The 26,764-nt window shown below is 44.1% G+C and overlaps 1 protein-coding gene across 3 annotated transcripts in view; it reads right to left on the bottom strand.

Annotated features, from left to right (window-relative positions):
• Positions 1–11,759: 11,759 nt before the first annotated feature.
• LOC143774207 (sulfotransferase 2B1-like) overlaps positions 11,760–26,764 on the bottom strand; it is a 233,121-nt gene continuing 218,116 nt past the window's right edge. For all 3 annotated transcript variants that reach the window (XM_077261585.1, XM_077261586.1, XM_077261587.1), the window contains 2 exons: positions 15,185–15,365; positions 11,760–12,113 (listed from right to left, as the gene is read on the bottom strand). In XM_077261585.1, the coding sequence (XP_077117700.1) occupies positions 11,989–12,113; positions 15,185–15,365 (306 nt within the window). In that variant the 3' untranslated portion in view covers positions 11,760–11,988. The remainder of the gene's footprint in view (positions 12,114–15,184; positions 15,366–26,764) is intronic.

Raw genomic sequence — 26,764 nt, 5'->3', positions numbered from 1 at the left:
TGTCCTGGCAGCTGAACCTCAGAGCTTACCATTGTTCATCAGGGCATGCTGTGGCTATCTCTTTTTCTTCTATCAGGGCTTTATAATAGCGCCTGTGTAGCCTCTCAGCAGGTTCCTACAGTTCACAGCAATCTTTACATTGGGGCTATTCTTGTGATTCACACTATTTGTTTACTAGGACTATGCTTAGCTTTATTGGATTTGATTTATTCACGCATTCTTTATGCTGCGCGTGATTTACCATAAATACTGTTCATAGACCTGACATTATCAGGTCCTACATCAGACTGAGATTATTGTCAGACTTATTCTGTTCGACTTTTTTACTTGATTGTCTGTGGGGACGCCCACAACTACATATGGGCATAATTATGTGACTTTGATACTGTTCACACTTGTTTTTATATGCCCATTTCTATATGTATCCCTTGTAGGTTTATTATCATATGTACATTATGTTTTTTTCTACCTACCATTGTTGTTTTTTATAACATCTAAAGCATTTTCAACAGTATACTCATCTTCGGCCAGGGGGGATGGTATATACCACCCTCTTTTTTGGTTTTATGTGTTCTTAACTTGTTTGTCAGTTGGTGTAATAAAATTGTTTATTTTTTCACTATCAGATACATTTAGGTGTGCACCTTTTTCTGCATAGTCCTTTCCTCATTTCTGACACACTTTGTATTGTCAGGTGACAATAAGTCCATGGATTCGTAATGGAGAGGCGTCTCTAACACACCTATCCATTCCTAATCCTATAGTTGTATGGTAAATAAAGACACAGCCAGAATAAAGTCTTTAATTAGAAATAAGACTAAACACCATCCTGTAGTAAAACTAAAATAAAAGACAATATCCCTCACATGCCTGTCAATCTGTCCCACACCTTAATTCATATCTGGGGGATTAATAGTTTTAAACTAGGATGATGCCAAGATGTGTCCGTCCAAGCTAAGAAACACTGGTGACTGAGATGCTGCGAGTGCAGCGTCATTGACCGGTGGTGACATCATCGAAGTCACCGTCTGTCACTGTGGCTGCATTCCCAGTGGTGCTGAACTGAAGTGACCTCACCACCATGGGAAAAAGTCAGTGATGAGGTCACCGCAGTTCAAGCTCAGTGAAGTCACCGCAGATCACGGTGAAAAATTCTCACAGTGATCTGCTGTGAAGCCACTGAGCTTGAACCTGCGGTGAACTCAGTGACGTTTTCCCACTGTGCTAGCAGAGATCTCACCGAGGTCACAGCAGTTCAGCACAGCTGGAAACACAGCCTCAGTGACCATACATAACCTCGATAATGTCACCACTAGTCACTGAGGCTGCGTTCCCAGCAGCTCATTCCCCATTGTTTCTCAGCCTGGACGGTCACATTTTGGCACCGTCCAAGTTGAAAGCTATTAATCCCCCAGATATGGATTACAGCGTGGGACAGAACGACAGACTGGTGTGGTATATTGTTGTTTTTTATTTTAGTTTTATTACAGGAGAACGAGGGCTTTGGTGGAATTAGGCGTTAGGTGAGTATAATTGTGTTTGTTATTTTTAAATAAAATGGAAAACTGTGTTTTGTCTTATTTCTAATATAGGACTTTATTCTTGCTATGTATTTCCCATACAACTATAGAATTAATAATGGATAGGTGTCTTACTGACTCCTCTTTATTAGTAATATGTGGGCTTGATGTCACCTGACAATACAAAGGTGACATCAACAACACAAATATGATCCCCATTTGCCACAAGTACAGGGCACGTGGGAAGAGCTGAGCAAAGCAACAGAATATACAGATCTAATAGATGTGCCTTTTCTGGGCAGCTGCGGGCTGCTATTTTTAGGCTGCAGTGGCAAATATACATGACCCCTTACCAGCCTGAGAATATCAGCCCCCAGCTGTCTGCTTAAGCAAGGCTGGTTGTCAAAAATGGTGGGGAGCCCACCTTGTTTTTTTAATTATTTATTTTACATAATTAAAAATATGGCATGGGGGACCCCTCTATTCTTGATATCCAACCTTGCTGAATCTGACAGCTGTGAATTTTACCTGGTTGGTTATCAAAAATACAGGGGAACCCATACAGGTTTTTTTTAATTATTTACAGTGCAGGAGTGGCTGATGAATACTCCCATCCGCCACTCCTGTTCTCACTGTTATTAGCGGCAGCAGGTGTCGGATGATGGGAGCTGTAGTCCCATCAGCTGACTACAGTGACCGGAGGTAAACTATTTACCTCTGATCACAGCTGAGCGCTCACACTGTCTTCTGACAACAATGGAACAGCTGCTCTCTCACCGGCGGTCATGATTTCACCGCCAATCAGAAGCGTTGTTTCCCACCTGCTTTTGTGCTGTGTATGTTCATCTATACTCAGTGATTTAATCAACAATTAAATCTGTGAGTATTGCAAATTCGGCAATCGTGGGCTGAACCGAACATTGAAATATTCACTCATCTCTTCTCTTGACTCTGTGAAGCTTTTGAGTACACTTCTGATAATAGAAAAAATTGGAGTCCAGCTAAACAGGACTGGATTTCTCTTTTCCTTTTCTTTTTCTAAAGAAAATATGGTGCATGCAAAAGAATAATTTACATGGTCGACATGACCCTGTCGATGTGTTTCGACTGCATTAGGCAGCCCTACTCATGAGTCAGGAAAATCCAGTCCTGTTGATCCGGACTCCAATTTTTTCCATTATCCTTGATGTGAGGCCAGGGCGAGGCCGGTGTCTGACCCCCAGGAGGATGAGCATAGAGCAATTGGGTGAGCTAGAATCAAGTTACACTTCTACATTACTGATAACCATGGCATTGAATGTGTGAACAGCTCTTCAGACTCATCCATCTGTGGTTCTGTACAGTCAGTTGAACGGTTGGACAGTTGGGAAGCGGGAGGAAGCAAGGGGAATTTGGGTGCCATCTCTGTGGTCTGTACTGGGTGTGATGTTGAGGTAGAGGAAGAGGAGGAGAGGCCACTTGAAGCTGCACTTGCCATTCACTCGAGCACATGCACCTTCTGGGCATCATCAACAAGGCACACCACTGTGCATATGCCAAAGAAAGGTTTGGAGTAGCCTGCCGAGTAACATAAGTTGTCAGTTGTCTTTGCATAGGACGTGATGTTGTTGCTTCACTAGTGATTGCACAAACATTACCACCTACACCTTATACACCTTGAACACCAAGCCTAATTCCCCTTCCATCAGGGCCTCACTTTTTCCCAGTTATGTTGCTCAGATAGTGTGGAAGGAGCACAATATTTGCAACAAAAATAGATTTTAAACTCTGCACCACCTCTGAAAACAGCTGGATTTCAGCAGCAGTAAATTCCAAGGTGAAATATGGCGTGCTGTATCATATTAGTCACAGAAGAAATAATTGTTTGAGTGTGGATGAGGCCTGTATGGCAATTAATGCTACAAACAATTTGAAAGTCAGATGTCCCCTACTCCCTACTGTATGACACTAGGAACAGAAGGATATTTGTGGCCTTTGGATTAGGCCTCTATAATACACTAGATGCTACAAACTATTTTAATGTCAGGTCCCCTACTGTATGACAATTTGCAACTGAAAACATTTTTTGGTTATGTACATGAGATCTGCAAACAGCTTAATTTCAACCCATCAAAATGACAAAGTGTTACATGGTGGGCTGTCTAACTTTTTGCAACTGAAAATTATTTTTTTTATTGTGCTTTACGTCTGCAAACAGTTTCATATCACCACAGCGCTAAATGACAAGGTGGGATGCAGCAGGCTGTTTCAAATTTAGCTAGCAAAAAAATATTATTTAGAATGCTATACTCATGCATGGAGAATAATAGAATTAGTGCACAACACACTTGTAGGACATGTTTCCTGCCGGCTTTGTCTGTGGACCTCAGTAATGCCCCCCCAAAAAAAAAACTGCTGGAAGGCAAATTTAACAGCCACACTGGACACTAGCTAGCTACACTATCCGACTGATATACAACCACCTTCCTAAATAGCTAAAATCTTGCTGCTAACAGTGCCAGCATCAGGAGGAGCCTCTCTGCGCTGTTACAGTGTCAAAATGGCGCTAAAACAAGATGTCCGCTCTTGATATAGAGAGGGACATGTTGTTTCAGCAGCCAGTGACACAAGCCGTGGTGTCAGGACATTGTGGGTGTTTCATGCACCCTGATTGGCTAGCTGCAATGTGCACACATAAAGTTAGGAAATAAAAAAAGTAGGCTGCTGTGCTCTACTTACAAGAACACCGCACCTCTGAGCTCTGGAACCCCCTCGCCTCATCAAACACTTGCCAAACGCTCATGATGCACCACCATTACCGTTAATAAAGTGCTGAAAATACTTTTGTGGCAGCGCAAATATTTTCCCGCACTTTCACCAAATGTTACTGATTTTTAAACATTTTACTCGTGTTTTCGATTACAAATCCGAATGTGCCATATCCGTTAAGAATTTATGTTTGGCGATCGTTTTCCAAAAAAAATCACTCATCTCTAATCAGGAGCTTTGTCCAATTTATATGCCAAATGAAGACCAATAATGTCATATATACGTCACCTTATATAAAAATAGTACTGCATACCTGTCATGTAATAATGCTTTCCAATACACACATATGGACATCTATATTTTTAGGCACACATTTATGCACACACACATTCACCACATATGTGCACCTACTACACACCCATATACTACATACAGGTCCTTCTCAAAAAATTAGCATATAGTGTTAAATTTCATTATTTACCATAATGTAATGATTACAATTAAACTTTCATATATTATAGATTCATTATCCACCAACTGAAATTTGTCAGGTCTTTTATTGTTTTAATACTGATGATTTTGGCATACAACTCCTGAAAACCCAAAAAACCTGTCTCAATAAATTAGCATATCAAGAAAAGGTTCTCTAAATGACCTATTACCCTAATCCTCTGAATCAACTAATTAACTCTAAACACATGCAAAAGATACCTGAGGCTTTTAAAAACTCCCTGCCTGGTTCATTACTCAAAACCCCCATCATGGGTAAGACTAGCGACCTGACAGATGTCAAGAAGGCCATCATTGACACCCTCAAGCAAGAGGGTAAGACCCAGAAAGAAATTTCTCAACAAATAGGCTGTTCCCAGAGTGTTGTATCAAGGCACCTCAATGGTAAGTCTGTTGGAAGGAAACAATGTGGCAGAAAACGCTGTACAACGAGAAGAGGTGACCGGACCCTGAGGAAGATTGTGGAGAAGGACCAATTCCAGACCTTGGGGAACCTGAGGAAGCAGTGGACTGAGTCTGGTTTGGAAACATCCAGAGCCACCGTGCACAGGCGTGTGCAGGAAATGGGCTACAGGTGCCGCATTCCCCAGGTAAAGCCACTTTTGAACCATAAACAGCGGCAGAAGCGCCTGACCTGGGCTACAGAGAAGCAGCACTGGACTGTTGCTAAGTGGTCCCAAGTACTTTTTTCTGATGAAAGCAAATTTTGCATGTCATTCGGAAATCAAGGTGCCAGAGTCTGGAGGAAGACTGGGGAGAAGGAAATGCCAAAATGCCTGAAGTCCAGTGTCAAGTACCCACAGTCAGTGATGGTGTGGGGTGCCATGTCAGCTGCTGGTGTTGGTCCACTGTGTTTCATCAAGGGCAGGGTCAATGCAGCTAGCTATCAGGAGATTTTGGAGCACTTCATGCTTCCATCGGCTGAAAAGCTTTATGGAGATGAAGATTTCATTTTTCAGCATGACCTGGCACCTGCTCACAGTGCCAAAACCACTGGTAAATGGTTTACTGACCATGGTATTACTGTGCTCAATTGGCCTGCCAACTCTCCTGACCTGAACCCCATAGAGAATCTGTGGGATATTGTGAAGAGAAAGTTGAGAGACGCAAGACCCAACACTCTGGATGAGCTTAAGGCCGCTATTGAAGCATCCTGGGCCTCCATAACATCTCAGCAGTGTCACAGGCTGATTGCCTCCATGCCACGCCGCATTGAAGCAGTCATTTCTGCCAAAGGATTCCTGACCAAGTATTGAGTGCATAACTGAACATTATTATTTGATGGTTTTTTTGTTTGTTATTAAAAAACACTTTTATTTGATTGGACGGGTGAAATATGCTAATTTATTGAGACAGGTTTTTTGGGTTTTCAGGAGTTGTATGCCAAAATCATCAGTATTAAAACAATAAAAGACCTGACAAATTTCAGTTGGTGGATAATGAATCTATAATATATGAAAGTTTAATTGTAATCATTACATTATGGTAAATAATGAAATTTAACACTATATGCTAATTTTTTGAGAAGGACCTGTATATGCACACACAGATACAGACAATCTGCATTCCCATATATACCCGCACACATGTTCATGCTTTCTTCATACATGCACAAACTTATGCTCACCTAAATGCACACTTTACATACTGCTCATAGATAGGGGTCAGCTTCTTACTTTTCAGGTTCTGGACTGTACGAAGGACTCCACTGAGGGGAAGCAACAGGGACTAAGGATATGTGCACACGTTGCAGATTTCCTGCAGATCTGCAGATTTTTTCTGTGCAGAAACACTGCAGATCTGCAAGTGATTTACAGTACAATGAAAATCAGTAACAAAAAAAAATGCTGTGCTAATGGTGCAGAAAAATCTGCACGGAAAACGCAGCAGATTCAAAAAAGGACCATATCAATTCTTCGTGCAGATATGCTGCGTTTCTGCACCCATTCCATAATAGAAATCTGCAGGGGTAAAAAAAGGAAGAAATCTGCACAAAATCTGCAACGCGTGCACATCCCAAAAAAAGGCGCAGATTCTGACCTGCGTTTTCTGCCAAGAAATGCAGAATTTGCACAGAAAATTTCACAGTCAAATCTGTAACGTGTGCACATAGCCTAAAGAGAGAAGTGATGGGAACTATACTGAATCAGATGGGTGAAAGCAGACATTTCTATAAAGTAATCTTTATTTTAGCTAAAAGATAAACTAGAGTACCGGGACAATGCAATTAAAGGGAACCTGTCACCCGTTTTTTCCATATGAGATAAAAATACTGTTAAATAGCGCCTGAGCTGTGCATTACAATAGTGTATTTTGTGGACCCCGATTCCCCACCTATGCTGCCGAAATACATTACCAAAGTCGCCGTTTTCGCCTGTCAATCAGGCTGGTCTGGTCAGATGGGCGTGGTGACATCGCTGTTTCTTCCCCCAGATCTTGCTTAGTTTTCCGTTGGTGGCGTAGTGGTTTGCGCATGCCCAAGTCCTGAATCCACTGCACAGGGGAGAGAAAAGAGCACGATCTGCGCTATTCCCCTGGTGATCGGTGGGGGCGACCACCTTCCTGTGGCCGCGCGTGCACAGATGGAGCCCTCTGCTGCCCGGGGCTTCAGGAAAATGGCCGCGGGATGCCGCGTGTGCGCAGATGGATATCGCGGCGGCCATTTTCCTGAAGCCCCGGGCAGCAGAGCGCTCCATCTGCGCACGCGCGGCCACAGGAAAGATGGCCGCCCCCACCGATCACCAGGGGATTAGCGCAGATCGCGCTCTTTTCCCTCCCCTGTGCAGTGGATTCGGGACTTGGGCATGCGCAAACCACTACGCCACCAACGGAAAACTAAGCAAGATCTGGGGGAAGAAACAGCTATGTCACCACGCCCATCTGACCAGACCAGCCTGATTGACAGGCGAAAACGGCGACTTTGGTAACGTATTTCGGCAGCATAGGTGGGGAATCGGGGTCCACAAAATACACTATTGTAATGCACAGCTCAGGCGCTATTTAACAGTATTTTTATCTCATACGGAAAAAACGGGGTGACAGGTTCCCTTTAAGATCTCAATTCCAGCCAATTCTGCGTTGAAAAAGTAAAACAGTGCTCCTTCCCTTCCGAGCTCTCCAGTGCGCCCAAACAGGGGTTTATCCCAACATATGGGGTATCAGCGTACTCGGAACACATTGGAGAACAACTGTTGGGGTCCAATTTCTCCTGTTACCCTTGGGAAAATACAAAACTGGGGCTAAAAAATAATTTTTGTGGAAATTTCTTTTTTTATTATTTTCAAAGCTCTGCGTTATAAACTGTAGTGAAACACTTGGGGGTTCAAAGCTCTCACAACATATCTAGATGAGTTCCTTAGGGCGTCTACTTTCCAAAATGGTGTCACTTGTGTTTTTTTTTTTTACTGTTTAGGTACATTAGGGGCTCTGCAAACGCAATGTGACGCCTGCAGACCATCACATCTAAGTCTGCATTCCAAATGGCGCTCCATCCCTTCCGAGCCCTCCCATGCGCCCAAACGGTGGTTCCCCCCCCCCCACATATGGGGTATCAGCATACTCAGGACAAATTGGACAACAACTTTTGGGGTCCAATTTCTTCTGTTACCCTCGGGAAAATACAAAACTGATGGCTAAAAAATAATTTTTGTGGGAAAAAAATGTTGTTTTATTTTTATGGCTCTGCATTATAAACTTCCTGAGTTCAAATTCTGTTCCTCCTGCACTCTAAACTTTACGCATTTCACTCCTTTCTTTTCAACACTTTGTCATTTTTCATCTATTCACATTTTTTATTTTTATATGTATATGTAGATTTTTTTTTGTATTGTTTTTGTGCTTTTAGATCATCTTTTTTTTTTGGCTCCTCTGCTTAAAGAACTTCTTCTGGTTGTTATTTCTGGGTTCTTCCTGGGTTCTAATGCCATTTCTCCTGCACTCATTTTTTCAACACTTTGTCCTTTATTCATATATATATATATTATCATTTATATGTTCAGTTGCCTTCTCTGTATCCCCTTTTCCTCATCATCTTAGGTGGCTCCTCCATTAAATTTGTCCTTTCTTGCTCCTATTCACTGGTCCATCCTGGGTTCTTATCTTACTTCTACAACATTCCAATCCTTTCTCCTCTACTCCTTGTCTTCTATTTACATTTAGCATCAGTAAGTATGGTCTCTTTATTTTTTCTCTCTAACTTTAATCAATTTGTAATTGCCAGTAGAACTTCCCTCAACTTCCCGATTTCCCTATTGGTTTAAGTGTTCCTGTGGGTGTTCCATATGTAATTGCCATCCATCTTGGGCCTTTAAGAATCCATCTTTTGTCATAGGTTTCACATTTGTATTTCAACCTGATAAAGATGCCAGTACAGCATTGAAAAACATTGTGAACAAAAAACCTTATTATTATTATTATTATTATTTATTTATATAGCACCATTGATTCCATGGTGCTGTACATGAGAAGGGGTTACATACAAGTTAAAGATATCACTTACACTAAACAAACTAACAATGACAGACTGATACAGAGGGGCGAGGACCCTGCCCTTGCGGGCTTACATTCTACAGGATGATGGGGAAGGAGACAGTAGGTTGAGGGCTGCTGCAGCTCCGGTGTTGGTGAGGCGGTAGCTTCAGTAGTGATGAGGAGGCAGCGGGGTCACTGCAGGCTGTAAGCTTTCCTGAAGAGATGGGTTTTCAGGTTCCGTCTGAAGGATCCGAATATGGTTGATAGTCGGACGTGTTGGGGCAAAGAATTCCAGAGGATGTGGGATATTCGTGAGAAGTCTTGGAGGCGATTGGATGAGGAGCAAATAAGTGTGGAGTAGAGAAGGAGGTCTTGGGAGGACTGGAGATTACGTGAGGGAAGATATCGGGAGATTAGTTCAGAGATATATGGAGGAGACAGGTTATGGATGGCTTTGTAGGTCAGTATTAGTAATTTGAACTGGATACGCTGAGGGAATGGGAGCCAGTGAAGGGATTTGCAGAGGGGGAAGTGGAGGAATAGCGAGGAGATAGATGAATTAGTTGGGCAGCAGAGTTAAGGATGGACTGTAGAGGTGCAAGGGTGTTGGCAGGGAGGCCGCAGAAAAGGATGTTGCAGTAGTCAAGGCGGGAGATGATGAGGGCATGCACAAGCATTTTAGTTGATTGACAGTTGAGGAAAGGATGGATTCTGGAGATATTTTTGAGCTGTAGGCGACAGGAGGTGGAAAGAGCTTGGATGTGCGGTTTGAAGGACAGGGCAGAGTCGAAGGTTACTCCGAGGCAGCTGACTTCCGGTATGGGGGAAAGCATGATGTCATTGATTGTGATAGATAGGTCAAGTAAGGAAGATCTATGGGATGGAGGAAAGATGATGAGTTCAGATTTGTCCACAATGAGTTTGAGGAAGCGAGAGGAGAAGAAGGAGGATATGGCTGATAGGCACTCTGGGATTCTGGACAGCAGGGAGGTGATGTCTGGGCCAGAGAGGTAGATCTGAGTGTCATCAGCATAGAGGTGGTACTGGAATCCATGGGACTTTATGAGTTGTCCCATTCTCATTCTCATCCTCATTTCTGAAGAATTGATTCACACAAGCAGTGCAGCCCACCTGCAAGTTTATCCAATTGGATCCAATATCTCCTGGAGGATTCATTCACCAGCCATGAGGCAGCAGCAGCTATCTTTCTCCATGCCTACATAGGAGTTGTCCCTGTCACAACTCCACCAGATGAGTGTAACCAGCCCTCTCCTACTCTTCCTCCATAGGGTATCACCTTATTGTGCTCTCTGTTTCCCACTTCCAGATTTATTTATAGAAAATACTGAAGCATATCATCACTTCTTTGGAAATAGTCTTCCCTGTCGCCCATCACCAATTCTTGACCTACACCGTACAGTTTGAAGTGTAAGGAGGTGAAGCACAAGAAGAGTCCGGGGGTGGTTACCTTCTCGGCTCTATGCCTGGAACCATTGAGCTGTGCTGCAGGTTCCCCAGGGGGCAGACTTAGAGACTGGGACAGGAAAGAAGCCAGGCAAAGAGCGGGAAAGATGCACGTGCAAGGGACAGAGCAGCGTGAGCAGCGGTCAGAGCAGGGCACAGCTGTGCACCGGTAGAGAGAGAGAGCTCCTGGTCAGAGGACAAATACAGGGAGATTGCCCAGAAAGACTGCATCTTGTGAGTACATGAAAGCGGGCTCTGCTGTGACTACAGAGGGGTGCTTTGAGACTCATGCAGAGACATTGGCCCGTGCAAAGACTGTGACCCCTGGTACCCACAGTATCAGTACAGAGACTGTGACCCCTGGCACCCACGGTATCAGTGCAGAGCCCTTGATTCCTGGTGAGAGACTTAATAATAGACTGACCATCGTTTTCCCTGGAGAGGCTGTGCTGTAAAAGCTAAAGACTCAGAGCCTGTGCATATCACATTAACTCCCGAAACCCCAGGCAGTGGGCTCCTAGAGATTACTCAGCCCACGGACAACAGAGGGACTACAAGTGCCGCTGTTTCTCGGCGCCTACGTTGGAGAAGACGACCCTTCAAGCAAGTCCTCATCAGACTGATAAGTGTTCTTTTTTTCAAGAAATCCTGCTTAATTCTGTTACACTGTTTGACTCCCATATTTTGCACTGTTTTATTGCTAGTTATATTCCACTGCTTCCTCCTTGTGAGGAGAACCTGATTCCTGTTATTAAACCCCTCAACTGTTGGTCTGTCTGGTCCCTGGTGACATACTCAGTACTTGCAACCTATTACAGAAGCACTTGTCTAAAATAAAATTACACTGTCAATTTTTTACTAAACCACAACCACATGTGTCTATGGGGAATGTCTGGTATGGCCGATCATCTATAAACAGGTGGACAGCCATCAAGAACCTGGCTATCACATAAGAGATATACAAGGTCAGTCATTAGAAGCCACCGGCTGCAGGAACAAACTTGTTACCTGTAAAGTTTTGTTATATACAGATATGGAAACATGAAGTCCACTCAAATGCAATGAATTTATTTAAAATATTGAAATGAACTCAGTACAGGCAGAACATTCAGAAAACATCAATATCCTTTACTAGATCATTCATCTTATTCATAAAAACAATGAATGTGTGAAGCTTTATGTGATCTTACATAAACAGTGTTTATTTGTAACCAATAATCATCACCGACTGGTAAATTTACTGCACTGAGAACATTTTTCAGCTGGCAAAGCCCCGTTATTCCGGTATGTTTGTATCCCAAGGAAACTTCACACTGAAGTCTTTCATTTCTGCCTTGTAGATCTTGTCAAAATATTCATTTTGAGCCACAGTAAAATTATTTTTCCAATCTCCGACTATCCCTGTAAATCACAAGTGGTGAAAAAAAATTTAAATTTGTGTTTAAGAGATCAGTTATAGGCACACAGTAATCCTATATTAATACAGATATAGTAATCCTTCATTCATTAGACTTTGCAGTAGATGATTATGGGGTCAGTGTGTTGTCTGTTTCACACATGGACAGCACAAAGACTGAAAATACAGCCGCCTGAACGGGGCCATATACAAGGGGCATTATTGATTTCCACTGACCCATTTCTATTTATCACAGGACACTGGAACTGCACATGTGAAATTGTATGTCTCTATAGATTACATGACAAAGTGCAACTCAGAACTGATAATGGTCTTGATTTTACATGTGCTGAAGCGGTTTGAGGTTTGATTATGGACCCAGTGGAAGACATCAAGATCCTTTATTAAAAAGCCACACACCAAAGGAGGCGTTCAGTGAGATGAAAGAGGTTTATTGTGATCATTCCCCATAATATGATGTAGTCAATTCCAGGGCGACCCCACTCTGCTGTTGATGAACACACCATCCAGCAAGCATAGGTCGCCCTTTTGGAAAATTACTGTTTAACCATTCAATACCCAGCCCAAAATGTCAAGATTAGTGTGAGGTCCAAGGAAAAAATCATCCCAAACCATCTTCACATGCATAAGATATCCTCTCGCTGGGTTCCACGGCTGCTCACACCTTTCCAGAAGCAGGAACGAGTCGAATGCTCTCAGGCTCTGCTGACGATGTGCCATGGAAACCAGGAGGACTTTTTCAACAGACTGATCACACAGGTGGAATCCAGGGTTCATCACCATGATCCTGAGACTAAAGTCCAGTTGATGCAATTGAAGCACTGCCTTTGAATGCACATGTCTAACCCTCAGCAGTCAAGGTCGTGCTCACAGTATTTTGAGACCAGCACAGAGTTGTATTGATGGATTTCCTAGCAAAGGGTACCATGATCACTGGGGCATACTATGCTTCACTGCTGCAGAAATTGTGGGAAGCCATCAAAACCAAGAGATGTGGCATGCTCACCATAGGTGTCCACCTTCTGCAAGACAATGCACCAGTTCACAACTCACATGTTGCCCAAATGGAAGCATGCTCCTGGGGCCTTGAAATTCCACTGCATCCCCTTTATTCACCCAAATTGTACCATTGGACTTCCACCTCTTTCCAACAATAAAGTTATTTTTGAGGGGCAAGCATTTTCCAGATGATGAGACTCTGATTTCCGAAGTCACAACATGGCTTTTGGAACAACCTGTCAACTTCAACAAGCGAGGTGTTTACAGTTGCTTAAAGAGATAAGAGAAGTGTGTCCCTAGGTGGAACCTATGTAGAGAAGGACTGTTAACTGTGCCAAGTTTCATTGCTCTCCATTCACAGGAAGTGAGTCAAGGAAAATCTTTAATGAACGTCCCTTGTATATCACCTGAATTAGTGTTTGTCTAAAGACTAGTGATGAGCAAGTATACTCGGGTGTCCTCCGAGTATTTTGGCGTGCTCGGAATTTAGGTAGCTGCATGATTTGTGGCATCAAGATACCCTGAATACATGTGGAGATTGCCTGTTTGTTGGGGAATCCCCACAAATCATGCAGCTGCATCGACAAAAACTAAATCTCCGAGCACACCAAAATACTCAGAGGACACCCGAGCATGCTCGGAAAAACCAGAGCAATGAGTATACTCGCTCATCACTACTAAAGACCCCATATGCTTTTGATAGCTTTCAGATTGTTTAGTTAGCAGCTAGCTTATCTCATACTATCCCCCCACTTTGTCGAGTGCTCTGTTTTCTTTGAGAAAGCTGCTACAAACATTTCTGGTGGCAACTTATCTGTTAGATAATAAAAGGATCTACAATCTGAAATTGGACACGCCGGATTCTTATTTCCCCCATCAATCATTAGTCAGAAGCACCTATACATACTACACTGTCAGCTGAACCTTTTGATATTGGCCGGTTTGGCCACTGTTAGGCTACTTTCACACTAGCGTTAACTGCATTACGTCGCAAATGCGTCGTTTTGCCGAAAAAACGCATCCTGCAAAAGTGCTTGCAGGATGCGTTTTTTCAGCATTGACTAACATTAGCGACGCATTTGCGATGCAATGACACACGTCGCAACCGTCCTGCGACGGTTGCGCCGTGCTGTTGCAGACCGTCGGGAGCAAAAAACGTTACTTTTTTGCTCCCGACGGTCCGCTTTTTCCGACCGCGCATGCGCGGCCGGAACTCCGCCCCCACCTCCACGCACTTCCCCGCACCTCACAATGAGGCAGCGGATGCGCAGGAAAAATGCATCCGCTGCCCCCGTTGTGCGGCGGGGACAACGCTAGCGGCGGGGACAACGCTAGCGTCGGGGACCTCGGCCCGATGCATGGCGACGGGCCGAGCCCGACGCTAGTGTGAAAGAAGCCTTAGTCTTATGTTAATTTGTGACTTTTAGGGTATGGTCACCATTATAGTATGTGCACACTATGTATTTTAAATGTCTGTGAACTCGACAAATTTTTCAGGTGGAAGATGCTTCATGACATGCCGGTGTCTTTTCTCCTGAATAGTCTTATTTTGCATCTCTTTTTTTCATTGTTTTGTCCTCAACATCTTTTGTCACTTTTTTAACCTCTTGACATCTTTGGAAGCCCCAAACAGTTAATGAAACCTAAACAGCAAACCGTTTTCACATTGCAGTGAATATGTTCAGACCTTTAGAGTCTACTTTTTCCAGGTTATATAGCATACCCAACTGAAAAAGGTAAAAAAGCTGAGGCCACTTGAATATTGGGCTTTTCACATTTTTATGCTACTTCATGGCTTTTGAAGCTTGAATTTAAAAGAAGTAATGAATGAAGGGACCTATGAAGTTATTTTGACATTGCTGTGCATAAGTTAATACAGTTTTTCTTTTTTTAAGCCTTTCAGGTGGAATCAGGCAGACTAAAACACTTTGTGTGCATACATTCAGTCTGACTTGCCAGGAGAAAGTATGACAGAAAGTGTCTAGTGCAGAATTAACGCAAGATGTGACTTTGACTATACACATTTTTTTTTCTCAATATGGTGTTTAGTGCTCACCTTTTCTCATAAATGGACTTTTCTCCAGGTCCATGTAATCAAGTGGTGCAAGACTGTAGTTAGTCATATTGTTCTGTTTCATGTTCTTAAAGGAAGCATTTTTCACCACAGAGTCCACTGCTTCGTCATCTAAATCCTTTCCAAGAAATTTGCAAATCTTAATCACGCTTCCTCGTAGGTCCTGTTGCCAATTAGGAAAATCCAATATTGAGCATAATAATTATACAGAATTAAATTAAATATTTATGTTTCAACTTTTATGGTGAGACCACACATTGCGACTGGACACATGAGGACAAAACTCCGTTCATGCTTTTTGCCAATTGTTGCATGGTTTTATTTAAAAATAGTCTAGACATTGGCCAACCATGGCTGGAATGAGCCTCAATGCATGATGAGCCATAGAGTGTAGCTGCATCCTAAGACTGCACTTACGTCTCATAAGTTCCTATCTTAACTACTGAATGTTTAGATGTATTCTTGCTCTGCTCCATGATGGCATGCTCTCTTTTTCTCTGTCTCCAGACTCCAAACTGTAAAATGGACTTCCAGGAGAAGTCCGTATGCGGAGTTCAGCATAGGACACCAGGTGTCCAGTAAGAACACCAAACTTTACAGTTCGCGTTTGCTCACCTCTAATCTTCATCATCATAGGTTCATGCTACAGCTTTGTTTCTTATTGTTCTGATTGATTGCAAATTTAAAGATCATCAGAAAGGTCATTGTACTGTTCCCCTTAAGGGGTGTTGGGGACGGTACCATTGGGAAACAGCTGACCATGTAAGTTTTCATTTGTCAATCTCTTTATGCTACCCCTTTTTTTATAGTATATATGTTAAGTTGTCACATGGCTGTGTATACACATGTAGCACTGCACTGAGGATGTATCAGCCTTTTATTGTACTCTGTATAGAAGGTTGTTAAATGGCTGTTTACATATATATAGCATTATATTAGGGGTATTTTACTCCATTCCAATAGGCACTGTGCACTTTTTTTGCTATATAAATGGCCTAGTAATATCTGCATTTTATACTATTTGTGTATGTAATATGTATTTTGAGATTATGACAGTATCAATTGATTTTGGCAGCTACCTGATTTAGGGTGTTTCTTTTGTCCCCATCATATGTACTGTGAATTTTTCTGTTTTTGTGTATTTTATCATATATTTATTAAAGATGATTTTAAATTTAAAATTTAACCTAGTCCACACCTTTTTCTTCTGGATTATAGTCCGGGGATTGAGGGTTTTGTCGTCACACTAGCAGTATTTGGTCAGTATTTTACCTCAGTATTTGTAAGCCTAAACCAGGAGAGGAGCAATTAGAATGAAAAGTATAACAGAAACATATGCACCACTTCTGCATTTATCACCCACTCCTGGTTTTGGCTTACAAATACTGAGGTAAAATGCTGACCAAATACTGCTAGTGTGACCGCAGCCTTATACTGACAAGTAGACAGTCACCGAGGAAGGCAGACAGCAAGGATTCTGGGAGATATGTGGTGGAGGGAGCAGGGTGACAGCAGCACAGAGTATTTCAGGAGAGCAGTGTGCTGGTCTTTGGGGGGCACCCTGTTTGGTGCACGGAGCCAGGGATTGTATGCACATAGAGCGCTGTCTTTTATACACATGGATGGACCGTCTGCTCCACAGAAATCCAGGAAACATTTCTGCTGATTGATGTCCTGTTCTGATCCAGACTTTGCATGCAGACCCCATTCCCCTCCTCAGATCCTGTCTTCTCCATCCTGTCCTGGCGATGTGTGAAAGCGAGACGACAGGCGCAGTCAGGGGTGACGCTGGGAAGGAAATGTAGCCTTATAGTAACGATAAAAATGAGACCCCTCTCTTCAGCTGCCTTACCAGTCCTGACTGCACCTAACTGGAGGTCATGCTGCCCCTCTATTACCCCAGACCCGCGTGCAGGTGCTCAGCCAGAACCACCATGGAATGGGTCCGCTTTCTGAAGATAATACTGCCATAGTGTTCTCACATAATACCGCCATATAGATCACACATAATACCGCCATATAGATCACACACAATACTATCAAATAGATCACACAATACTGTCATACAGTTCTCGCATACCACCATATAGATCACACATAATACCGCCATATAATTCTCACCTAGTACTGCCACATAGATCACACATAATCCCACAATATAGTTCTCACATACCACCGTCATGGTTTTTACATCATTCCACAACACTGATCAAACATAATATTGCCATATAGATCACATATAATACCGTCACATATATCACACAATACTTGGTGGCATAATGTGTGATATAATATATATATTATAATATCTCGGCATAATGTGTGGTCTTTACGGGAGTATTATGTGATAAATATATATAGCGGCATTATACGTGATCCATATGGTATTGTGCTGCTCTAGGGAGATCACAGATGTATGGTGGAAGGAGCAGGGTGACAGGAGCACAGAGTATTTCAGGAGAGTAGTGTACTGGTCTATGGGTGGTAGGGTGTGCTCACACTCACACGCTCGCAACTGTATACTTATAGCCTTTACTGGCTATTAAAATGGGGGACACCCCCCAAAATAAGACGTGGGGCCCCCTATAATTAATAACCATCAAATACTATGCTGACAGCTGTGGGCTGACATTAATAGCCTAGGAAGGGGCCATGGATACTGTCCCCCCCAGGCTAAAAACATCAGCTCTCAGCCGCCTTTTACATGCACCTTTTCAGGCGCTTTGCCTGGCAATTTCCACTTGCCCTGTAGCGGTAGCAAGTGGGGTTCATATTTGTGAGGTTAATGTCACCTTAATATTTTCCGGTGACATCAAGCCCACAGCTTAGTAATGGAGAGGCGTCTATAAGGCACCCATCCATTACTAATCCTATAGTTGTATTGTAAATAAAGACTCGGCCAGAATAAAGTCCTTTATTAATCTTTTTTAAACCATACCAAACGCATAATCCTCAACTCCCTCATCTCCCACAACAAAAATAATAAACCACATTGGGAAAAGACACGCAGGGGGGAGAGTGCATAGGAGAGGATTAGATACTGACTGCTGAGCCTTGTATCTAATCCTGTCCTGTGTGATACCGACTGCTGAGCCGTGTATCTAATCCTGTCCTGTGTGATACCGACTGCTGAGCCGTGTATCTAATCCTGTCCTCTGTGATACTGTGCTGAGCCGTGTATCTAATCCTGTCCTGTATGATACTGTGCTGAGCCGTGTATCTAATCCTGTCCTGTGTGATACCGACTGCTGAGCCTTGTATCTAATCCTGTCCTGTGTGATACTGACTGCTGAGCTGTGTATCTAATCCTGTCCTGTGTGACACCAACTGCTGAGCCGTGTATCTAATCTTGTCCTGTGTGATACCGACTGCTGAGGACACAGTATACGGGACAGGATTAGCTACCCAGGACTAGATTAGCAACAAAGGACAGAGGTAGCAGTAGTAGGTGTATATAGAGGCAGGTAGCAGTGGTATATAGAGGCAGATAGTGGTATACAGAGGCAGGCAGGCAGTGGTATACAGAGGCAGGCAGGGGTATACAGAGGCAGGCAGGCAGTGGTATACAGAGGCAGGCAGGGGTATACAGAGGCAGGCAGGGGTATACAGAGGCAGGCAGGCAGTGGTATACAGAGGCAGGCAGGCAGTGGTATACAGAGGCAGGCAGGGGTGTTGTGAACTCTATTTTTGGGCTCCCTCTAGTGGTCACTAGCGGTACTGTGTAGTGTTGTCTTTCTGCAGGTTGGCTGCATCAGCTGGTTCGTTATCCTTGGTTGGTTTCCTATTTAACTCACCTGGATACTCAGTTCCTTGCCTGCTATCAATGTATTCAGTGCTCTTCAGATTCCTTGTGACTACCTTGCTCCCAGTCTCTCCAAGACAAGCTAAGTTCTTGTTTGTTTATTTTCTGATTATCAGCGTTCATCATGTTTTTTGTCCAGCTTGCTAAAATGTGAATTATTACTTGCTGGTTGCTCTAGGGGACATTGGGGGCTTCTATATCTTTGGGGATTATTTCTCTGGAGGCAAGAGAGGTCTTTCTTTCCCTCTAGGGGTAGTTAGTTCCTCAGGCTGGCTTGAGACGTCTAGGAATTTTAGGCACGTTCACTGGCTACCTCTAGTGTGTTTGGATAGGTTCAGTTTTGCGGTCAGTCCAGTTTACCACCTCCCTAGAGCTTGTCCTATGTTTAGTCACCTTGCTGGAGTAATTTGTGATCCTCAACCACTAAGGATCACAACACAGGGGTATATAGAGGCAGGTAGCAGTGGTATATAGAGGCAGATAGTGGTGTGCAGAGGCAGGCAGGCAGTGGTATACAGAGGCAGGCAGGCAGTGGTATACAGAGGCAGGCAGGGGTATACAGAGGCAGGCAGTGGTATACAGAGGCAGGCAGGGGTATACAGAGGCAGGCAGTGGTATACAGAGGCAGGCAGGCAGTGGTATACAGAGGCAGGCAGTGGTATACAGAGGCAGGCAGGCAGTGGTATAGAGAGGCAGGCAGGCAGTGGTATACAGAGGCAGGCAGGGGGTGGTATACAGAGGCAGGCAGACAGTGGTATACAGAGGCAGGCAGACAGTGGTATACAGAGGCAGGCAGGCAGTCGTATACAGAGGCAGGCAGGGGTATACAGAGGCAGGCAGACAGTGGTATACAGAGGTATGCAGGGGTATACAGAGGCAGGCAGGGGTATACAGAGGCAGGCAGGCAGTGGTATACAGAGGCAGGCAGGCAGTGGTATACAGAGGCAGGCAGGCAGTGGTATACAGAGGCAGGCAGGCAGTGGTATACAGAGGCAGGCAGGCATTGGTATACAGAGGCAGGCAGGGGTATACAGAGGCAGGCAGGCAGTGGTATACAGAGGCAGGCAGGGGTATACAGAGGCAGGCAGGGGTATACAGAGGCAGGCAGGGGTATACAGAGGCAGGCAGGCAGGCAGTGGTATACAGAGGCAGGCAGACAGTGGTATACAGAGGCAGGCAGGGGTATACAGAGGCAGGCAGGCAGGGGTATACAGAGGCAGGCAGGCAGTGGTATACAGAGGCAGGCAGGCAGTGCTAGGTGGTATATAGGGGCTGGTAGCAGTGGTAGATGCATAAGAAAATAAAAACGCTGTACTTACCTTCAGGGTATGTGCACACGGCAGGATTTTGTCAGGATTTTGTCAGGATTTTGTCAGGATTTTTCATCAGGTTTTGTAGCCAAAACCAGGAGTGGGTGATAAATGCAGAAGTGGTGCATATGTTTCTATTATACTTTTCCTCTAATTGTTCCACTCCTGGTTTTGGCTACAAATCCTGATGAAAAATCCTGACAAAATCCTGACGTGTGCACATACCCTCAAGGCCCCGTCTCACATAGCGAGATTGCTAGCGAGATCGCTGCTGAGTCACAAGTTTTGTGACGCAACAGCGACCTCAGTAGCGATCTCGCTATGATTGACACGTAGCAGCGACCAGGCCCCTGCTGTGAGATCGCTGGTCGTGTCGGAATGGCCTGGACCTTTTTTTGGTCGTTGAGGTCCCGCTGACATCGCTGAATCGCTGTGTGTGACATGGATTCAGCGATGTCTTCACTGGTAACCAGGGTAAACATCGGGTTACTAAGCGCAGGGCCGCACTTAGTAACCCGATGTTTACCCTGGTTACCAGCGTAAAAGTAAAAAAAAAAAAACACTACATACTCACATTCCGCTGTCTGTCCCCCGGTGCTGTGCTTCTCTGCACTGTGAGCGCCGGCCAGCCGGAAAACACAGCACAGCGGTGACATCACCGCTCTGCTTTCCGGCCACTGTGCTTACACAGTGCAGAGAAGCGGATGCCGGGGGACAGACAGCGGAAGGTGAGTACGTAGTGTTTGGTTTTTTTTACTTTTACGCTGGTAACCAGGGTAAACATCGGGTTACTAAGCGCGGTCTGTGTGACAGCTCTCCAGCGACCACACAGCGACTAAACAGCGACGCTGCAGCGATCAGCATCGTTGTCTGTATCGCTGCAGCGTCGCTGTGTGTGACGGAGCCTTTATGCTAAGTACAGGCTGCAATCACAGCTCCTCGCTGCAGATACTTACCCTGGACCCTCGGCAGCAGCTTCTCCCTGGCAGCTCCTGCCATCGCACGCACTGAGCTGTGTGTGCGATGGCAGAGGGAAATAAACAAAATGGCCGCGATCTCCTCTCACAGCTGTGACGTAGCAGCTCAGTGGGCGTGGCCAAATCACAGCTGAGAGGCAGGAGAAGATGCGGTCGGGGCCCGACCGTTGGCTCCTATGTCCATGGCTGCCGTAAGTGAGGAGTGCAAGTGTCGTGCCCAGACACTTACACCCACACTAATGAAAATGGCGGCCTCCAGTGGTGAAAGTAAAAGTGAATAAATAAAAAAGTATGAAAGAGATACATTTACTTTTGTATTAAAAATAATTGATTGTATAATCAATAATTATTAATACAAAAACTAAAATCACGGCACCCTACCTTTAATTTTCTGTATTTATTTATTGCCTCATCACTACCTACTTCCTTTAATTCTCTAAATGCTTTCTTTTTGTCACTTATTGCGCCCCTTACAGCTCTATTTAGCCATATTGGTTTCCTCCTATTTCTAGTATGTTTATTCCCATACGGTATATACTGTGCACAGGTCCTATCCAGGAGGCTAATAAACGTCTCCCATTTTCTTTGTGTATCTTTATGTCTCAGGATATCGTCCCAGTTAATTGCACCAAGATCCTCTCTCATCCGTTGGAAATTTGCCCTCCTGAAGTTTAGTGTCCTTGTCACTCCTCTACTACACATCTTATTAAAGGAGACATGAAAACTTATTATTTTGTGATCACTATTCCCCAAGTGACCCCCAACCCTTATATTTGATATGCGGTCTGGCCTGTTGGTTAATATTAGGTCTAACAGTGCCCCCCTTCTTGTTGGGTCCTGAACCAGTTGTGAAAGGTAATTGTCTCTCATAGTTGTCAAAAACCGATTACCTTTACTGGAACTGCAGGTTTCTGTTCCCCAATCTATTTCAGGGTAGTTGAATTCCCCCATAATAATGACTTCTCCTTCAGTCGCAGCTTCATCTATTTGCTTTACGAGGATATTCTCCATTGCTTCCATTATTTTTGGAGGCTTATAAAAACCCCTATCAGTAATTTATTATTTCCCCCCCTCCCCTTATCTCCACCCACAGGGACTCTACATTTTCATTAGATTCACCTATACTAGCAGGTTGGGTTTTAAGGATGATTTTACATATAGACACACCCCTCCCCCTCGCCTATCCTTTCAGTCATTTTTGAACAGACTATAGCCCTGCAAGTTAACAGCCCAGTCATGGCTCTCATCCAGCCACGTCTCAGATATCCCCACCATGCCATAATTATGCTCCAACACATTAGCTCCAATTCGTCCAATTTGTTGGCCACGCGTCCCGCATTATTATACATAACTTTTATGTATCTCTGCACCTCTATTCTTTCTTAAATTATTAACTGTTCTAACCCCACCCCCCATGCCACCGCCACCCCCAACTTCCTTATTTGTGCCCAGGTCTCTATCTACACTATCTTCCCCTCCTATAAAATGAATACCCTCCTCCCATTCCCTAGTTTAAACACTCCTCCAACCTTCTTGCCATTTTCTCCCCCAGCACAGCTGCACCTTCCCCATTGAGGTGCAGCCCGTCCCTAGCGTAGAGCCTGTAGCCAACTGAGAAGTCGGCCCAGTTCTGCAGGAACCCAAACCCCTAATTCCTACACCAATTCTTGAGCCACTTATTAACCTCCCTAATCTCCCGTTGCCTCTCTGGCGTGGCATGTGGTACAGGCAGTATTTCGGAAAATACCACGTTGATGGTCCTGGCTTTCAGCTTGCAGCCTAATTCCCTGAAATCATCTTTAAGGAACTTCCAGCTACCTCTAACTTTGTCATTTGTGCCAATGTGCACAATGACCGCTGGGTCCTCACCAGCCCCTCCCAGTAATCTGTCCACCCGATCAGCGATGTGTCGGACTCGAACACCAGGTAGGCAGCACACCGTTCGATGATCACTGTCTTTGTGACAGATTGCCCTATCTGTTCCCCTAATAATTGAGTCCCCCACTACCAGCACCTGTCTGGCCTGCCCTGCTCTCCTATTTCCCTCCTTACTAGAGCAGTCACTCCTCTGGCTTTCAGAGGACATGCCTGGCTGCAGCAGTGCTACCCCTGTTCTGGCATCCCCCTCATCCGCCAACTTAGAAAACTTATTAGGGTGTGCCAGATCAGGACTAGCTTCCCTGGCACTCTTCCCTCTATGGCTGTCTGTCACCCAGCTTGCTGCTCCACTGTCCTGCAGCTCCATCCTACCATCCACCGCCTCATCTATCCCATTGAGCGTCTGCTCAGTGAGCAGAAGACTCTTTTCCATATTGTCTATGGATCTCAGTGTTGCCAGCTGCACATTTAGATTCAGAATCTGGGCTTCCAAATGCTCAATGTGCTCATATCTCGCACAACAGTATGCACCCTCGACCGGCTGATCAAGGACTGCATACATGTGGCAAGATGTGCACTGGATGGCATTAACAATAGTGGAGCACATTTCCTAAAGGGGATTGCACCACACAAACGTTAAATAAAAAATAAATGCAAAGTATCAATAAAATACAGACAGCAATTCAGTAATTCCTCCCTTGGAAACTCCCTGAATCGCAAGTCACTGAATCACAAGTCACACTTACCGCCGTCCACACTTACGCTTAGGTCACACTCAGCTCATTCACACTCACTAAGCTGAAGATTTAAAAAATATTGTTTTCTCTCGCTTTCCCCTCAGCAGCAATCCACATTGCTGTTCAATGCATTTCCAAAAAGGACTTGAGCCCCAACCAGCTGCCCCTTATAAACCCTTGAATATGACCGCCCACCCTAAATTAACCCCTTGTGAATATAGCTACTCCCAATTCAGCAACTCACACCAATTCACACAGGAATTTTTAAAAAGTTTTCCAAATACTTCTTCACTGAATCACAAGTCACACTTACCGCCATTCACACTTACGCTCAGGTCACACTCAGCTCGTTCACACTCGCTAAGCTGAAGATTTAAACAAAATTTTTTTTTTCTCTCTCTTTCCCCTCAGCAGCAATCCACTTTGCTGTTCAACGCACTTCCAAAAATTTGGTGAAAATGTTGAAAATTATATCAAGTTTGCAATTTTCCAATGACTACTTTACATCAGCACAATTTTGTAAACCAAACTTTTTTGTTATAAGGGTTAAAAGTTGACCAGTGATTTTTAATTTTTCCAACAAAATTTACAAAACCATTTTTTATAGGCACCACATATTTTGACAATGGTAACAACTGTAAAAGTAGGGCACAAAATTTGTTGTGTAATTTCTCCTGAGTACGCCAATACCTCGTATTAGGAAGACAACCACTGTTTGGGCGCATTGTAGAGCTCAGAATGGATGGAGCACCATTTGACTTTTTGAATGCAAATTTTGTTGGAACAATTGGAGGACTGGAGGATTTTGCCTTTGGAGAGTCTCTGATGTGCCTAAACAGTGAAAATCTCCCACAAGTGACACTGGTTTTGGAAACTAGACCACTCAAGGAACTGAGGTGTGGTGAGTACCTTGAAACCCTCTGTGTTGTGTATCCGCTTTTTGGGCTCCCCTGGTGGTTGCTGGTGGTACTGGTGACTTGTTTGCACTTTGCTGCTTCTGTTCACCTGCTTCCATCAGTGTTTGGGAGTTTCCTATTTAGCCTTGCTCTCCAGTCATTTCCTTGCCGGTCATCATTGTAACCAGAGCCTTCGGTTGCATGTTCCTGCTACTAGTCTGCTGATCAGCTAAGTGGACTTTGTCCTTTTGTTTTGTACCTTTTGTCCAGTTTGCAGTTTTTGTATTTCTCTGTAGCTGGAAGCTCTTGCGGGCTGAAATTGCCACTCCTGTGTCATGAGTTGACACAGGAGTCTTAAAGTAATTTCAGGATGTTTTTTTGAAAGGGTTTTCAGTTGACCGTGAAGTCCTCTTTTGTATCCTTCTGCTATCTAGTAAGTGGACCTCTCTTTGCTAAATCTACTTTCATACTGTGTATGTCTTTTCCTCTTAATTCACCGTTATTACATGTGGGGGGCTGCTATCATCTTTTGGGGTATTTCCCTAGAGGTAAGCCAGGTCTGTTTCTTCCTCTACCAGGCGTAGTTAGTCCTCCGGCTGGCGCGTGGCATTTAGGAAGCCGTAGGTATGCTCCCTGGCTACTGTTAGTTGTGTGGTAGATTTAGCTCACGGTCAACTCGAGTTTCCATCACCCGAGAGCTCGTTCGTTATTTATATGTTTCCTACGTTCCCTTGCCATTGGGAACCATGACAGTATGACCGGCCAGTGTTAAACTTATTGGCAGAAGAAAGGAGAGAAAAAAGAAGTCTGTAATTTTTTTTTTTTTTTCGTTTCCCCTATGCTTGCTCCATAGTTGGATCAGTTGTATTTCAGCTCTAATTACTGCCTTTGCCTTTCTCTCCTTATAATCCTTGAATGGCTCTGAGCTCACCTGTTTAAAGATGGATCCTCAGAGTTTGGCTGCAGGTTTAAATAATCTTGCTACGAAGGTTCAAAATTTACAAGATTTTGTTATGCATACTCCTATTTCTGAACCTAAAATCCCTACACCAGAGGTGTTTTCCGGAGATAGATCTCGGTTTCTGAATTTCAAATATAATTGTAAATTATTCCTTTCTCTCAGACCTCACTCCTCAGGAGATCCTGTCCAGCAGGTTAAGATTGTAATTTCTTTGCTGCGAGGTGACCCTCAAAATTGGGCATTTTCATTGGCACCAGGGGATCCTGCGTTGCTCAATGTGGATGCGTTTTTCCTGGCTTTAGGGTTGCTTTATGAGGAACCTAATTTGGAGATTCAGGCTGAAAAAGCTTTGATAGCCCTATCTCAAGGGCAAGATGAAGCTGAGATATACTGCCAAAAATTTCGTAAATGGTCTGTGCTTACTCAGTGGAATGAGTGCGCCTTAGCGGCAAATTTCAGAGAGGGCCTTTCTGATGCCGTTAAAGATGTTATGGTCGGGTTCCCTGCGCCTACAGGTCTGAATGAGTCCATGACAATGGCAATTCAGATTGATCGGCGTTTGCGGGAGCGCAAACCCGTGCACCATTTAGCGGTATCTTCTGAAGAGACGCCAGAGAAAATGCAATGTGACAGAATTATGTCCAGAAGCGAGCGCAGAATTATAGGCGTAAAAATGGGTTATGCTTCTATTGTGGTGATTCTGCTCATGTTATATCGGCATGCTCTAAACGTACTAGGAAGGTTGACAAGTCTATTTCAATTGGCACTTTACAGTCCAAATTTATTTTGTCTGTAACCTTGATTTGTTCATTATCAGTTATTACCGTGGATGCCTATGTGGACTCTGGCGCCGCTCTGAGTCTTATGGACTGGTCCTTTGCCAGGCGCTGTGGGTTTGATTTAGAGCCTCTGGAAGTCCCTATACCTCTGAAGGGTATTGATTCTACACCTTTGGCTTGTAATAAACCACAGTTCTGGACGCAAGTGACTATGCGTATGAC

This window comes from Ranitomeya variabilis, chromosome 5, assembly GCF_051348905.1.
Source record: "Ranitomeya variabilis isolate aRanVar5 chromosome 5, aRanVar5.hap1, whole genome shotgun sequence".
NCBI classification, from domain to species: Eukaryota; Metazoa; Chordata; class Amphibia; order Anura; family Dendrobatidae; genus Ranitomeya; species Ranitomeya variabilis.
Note: the sequence above shows the minus strand (reverse complement) of the source record. Positions and strands in the feature narration are given on the sequence as shown.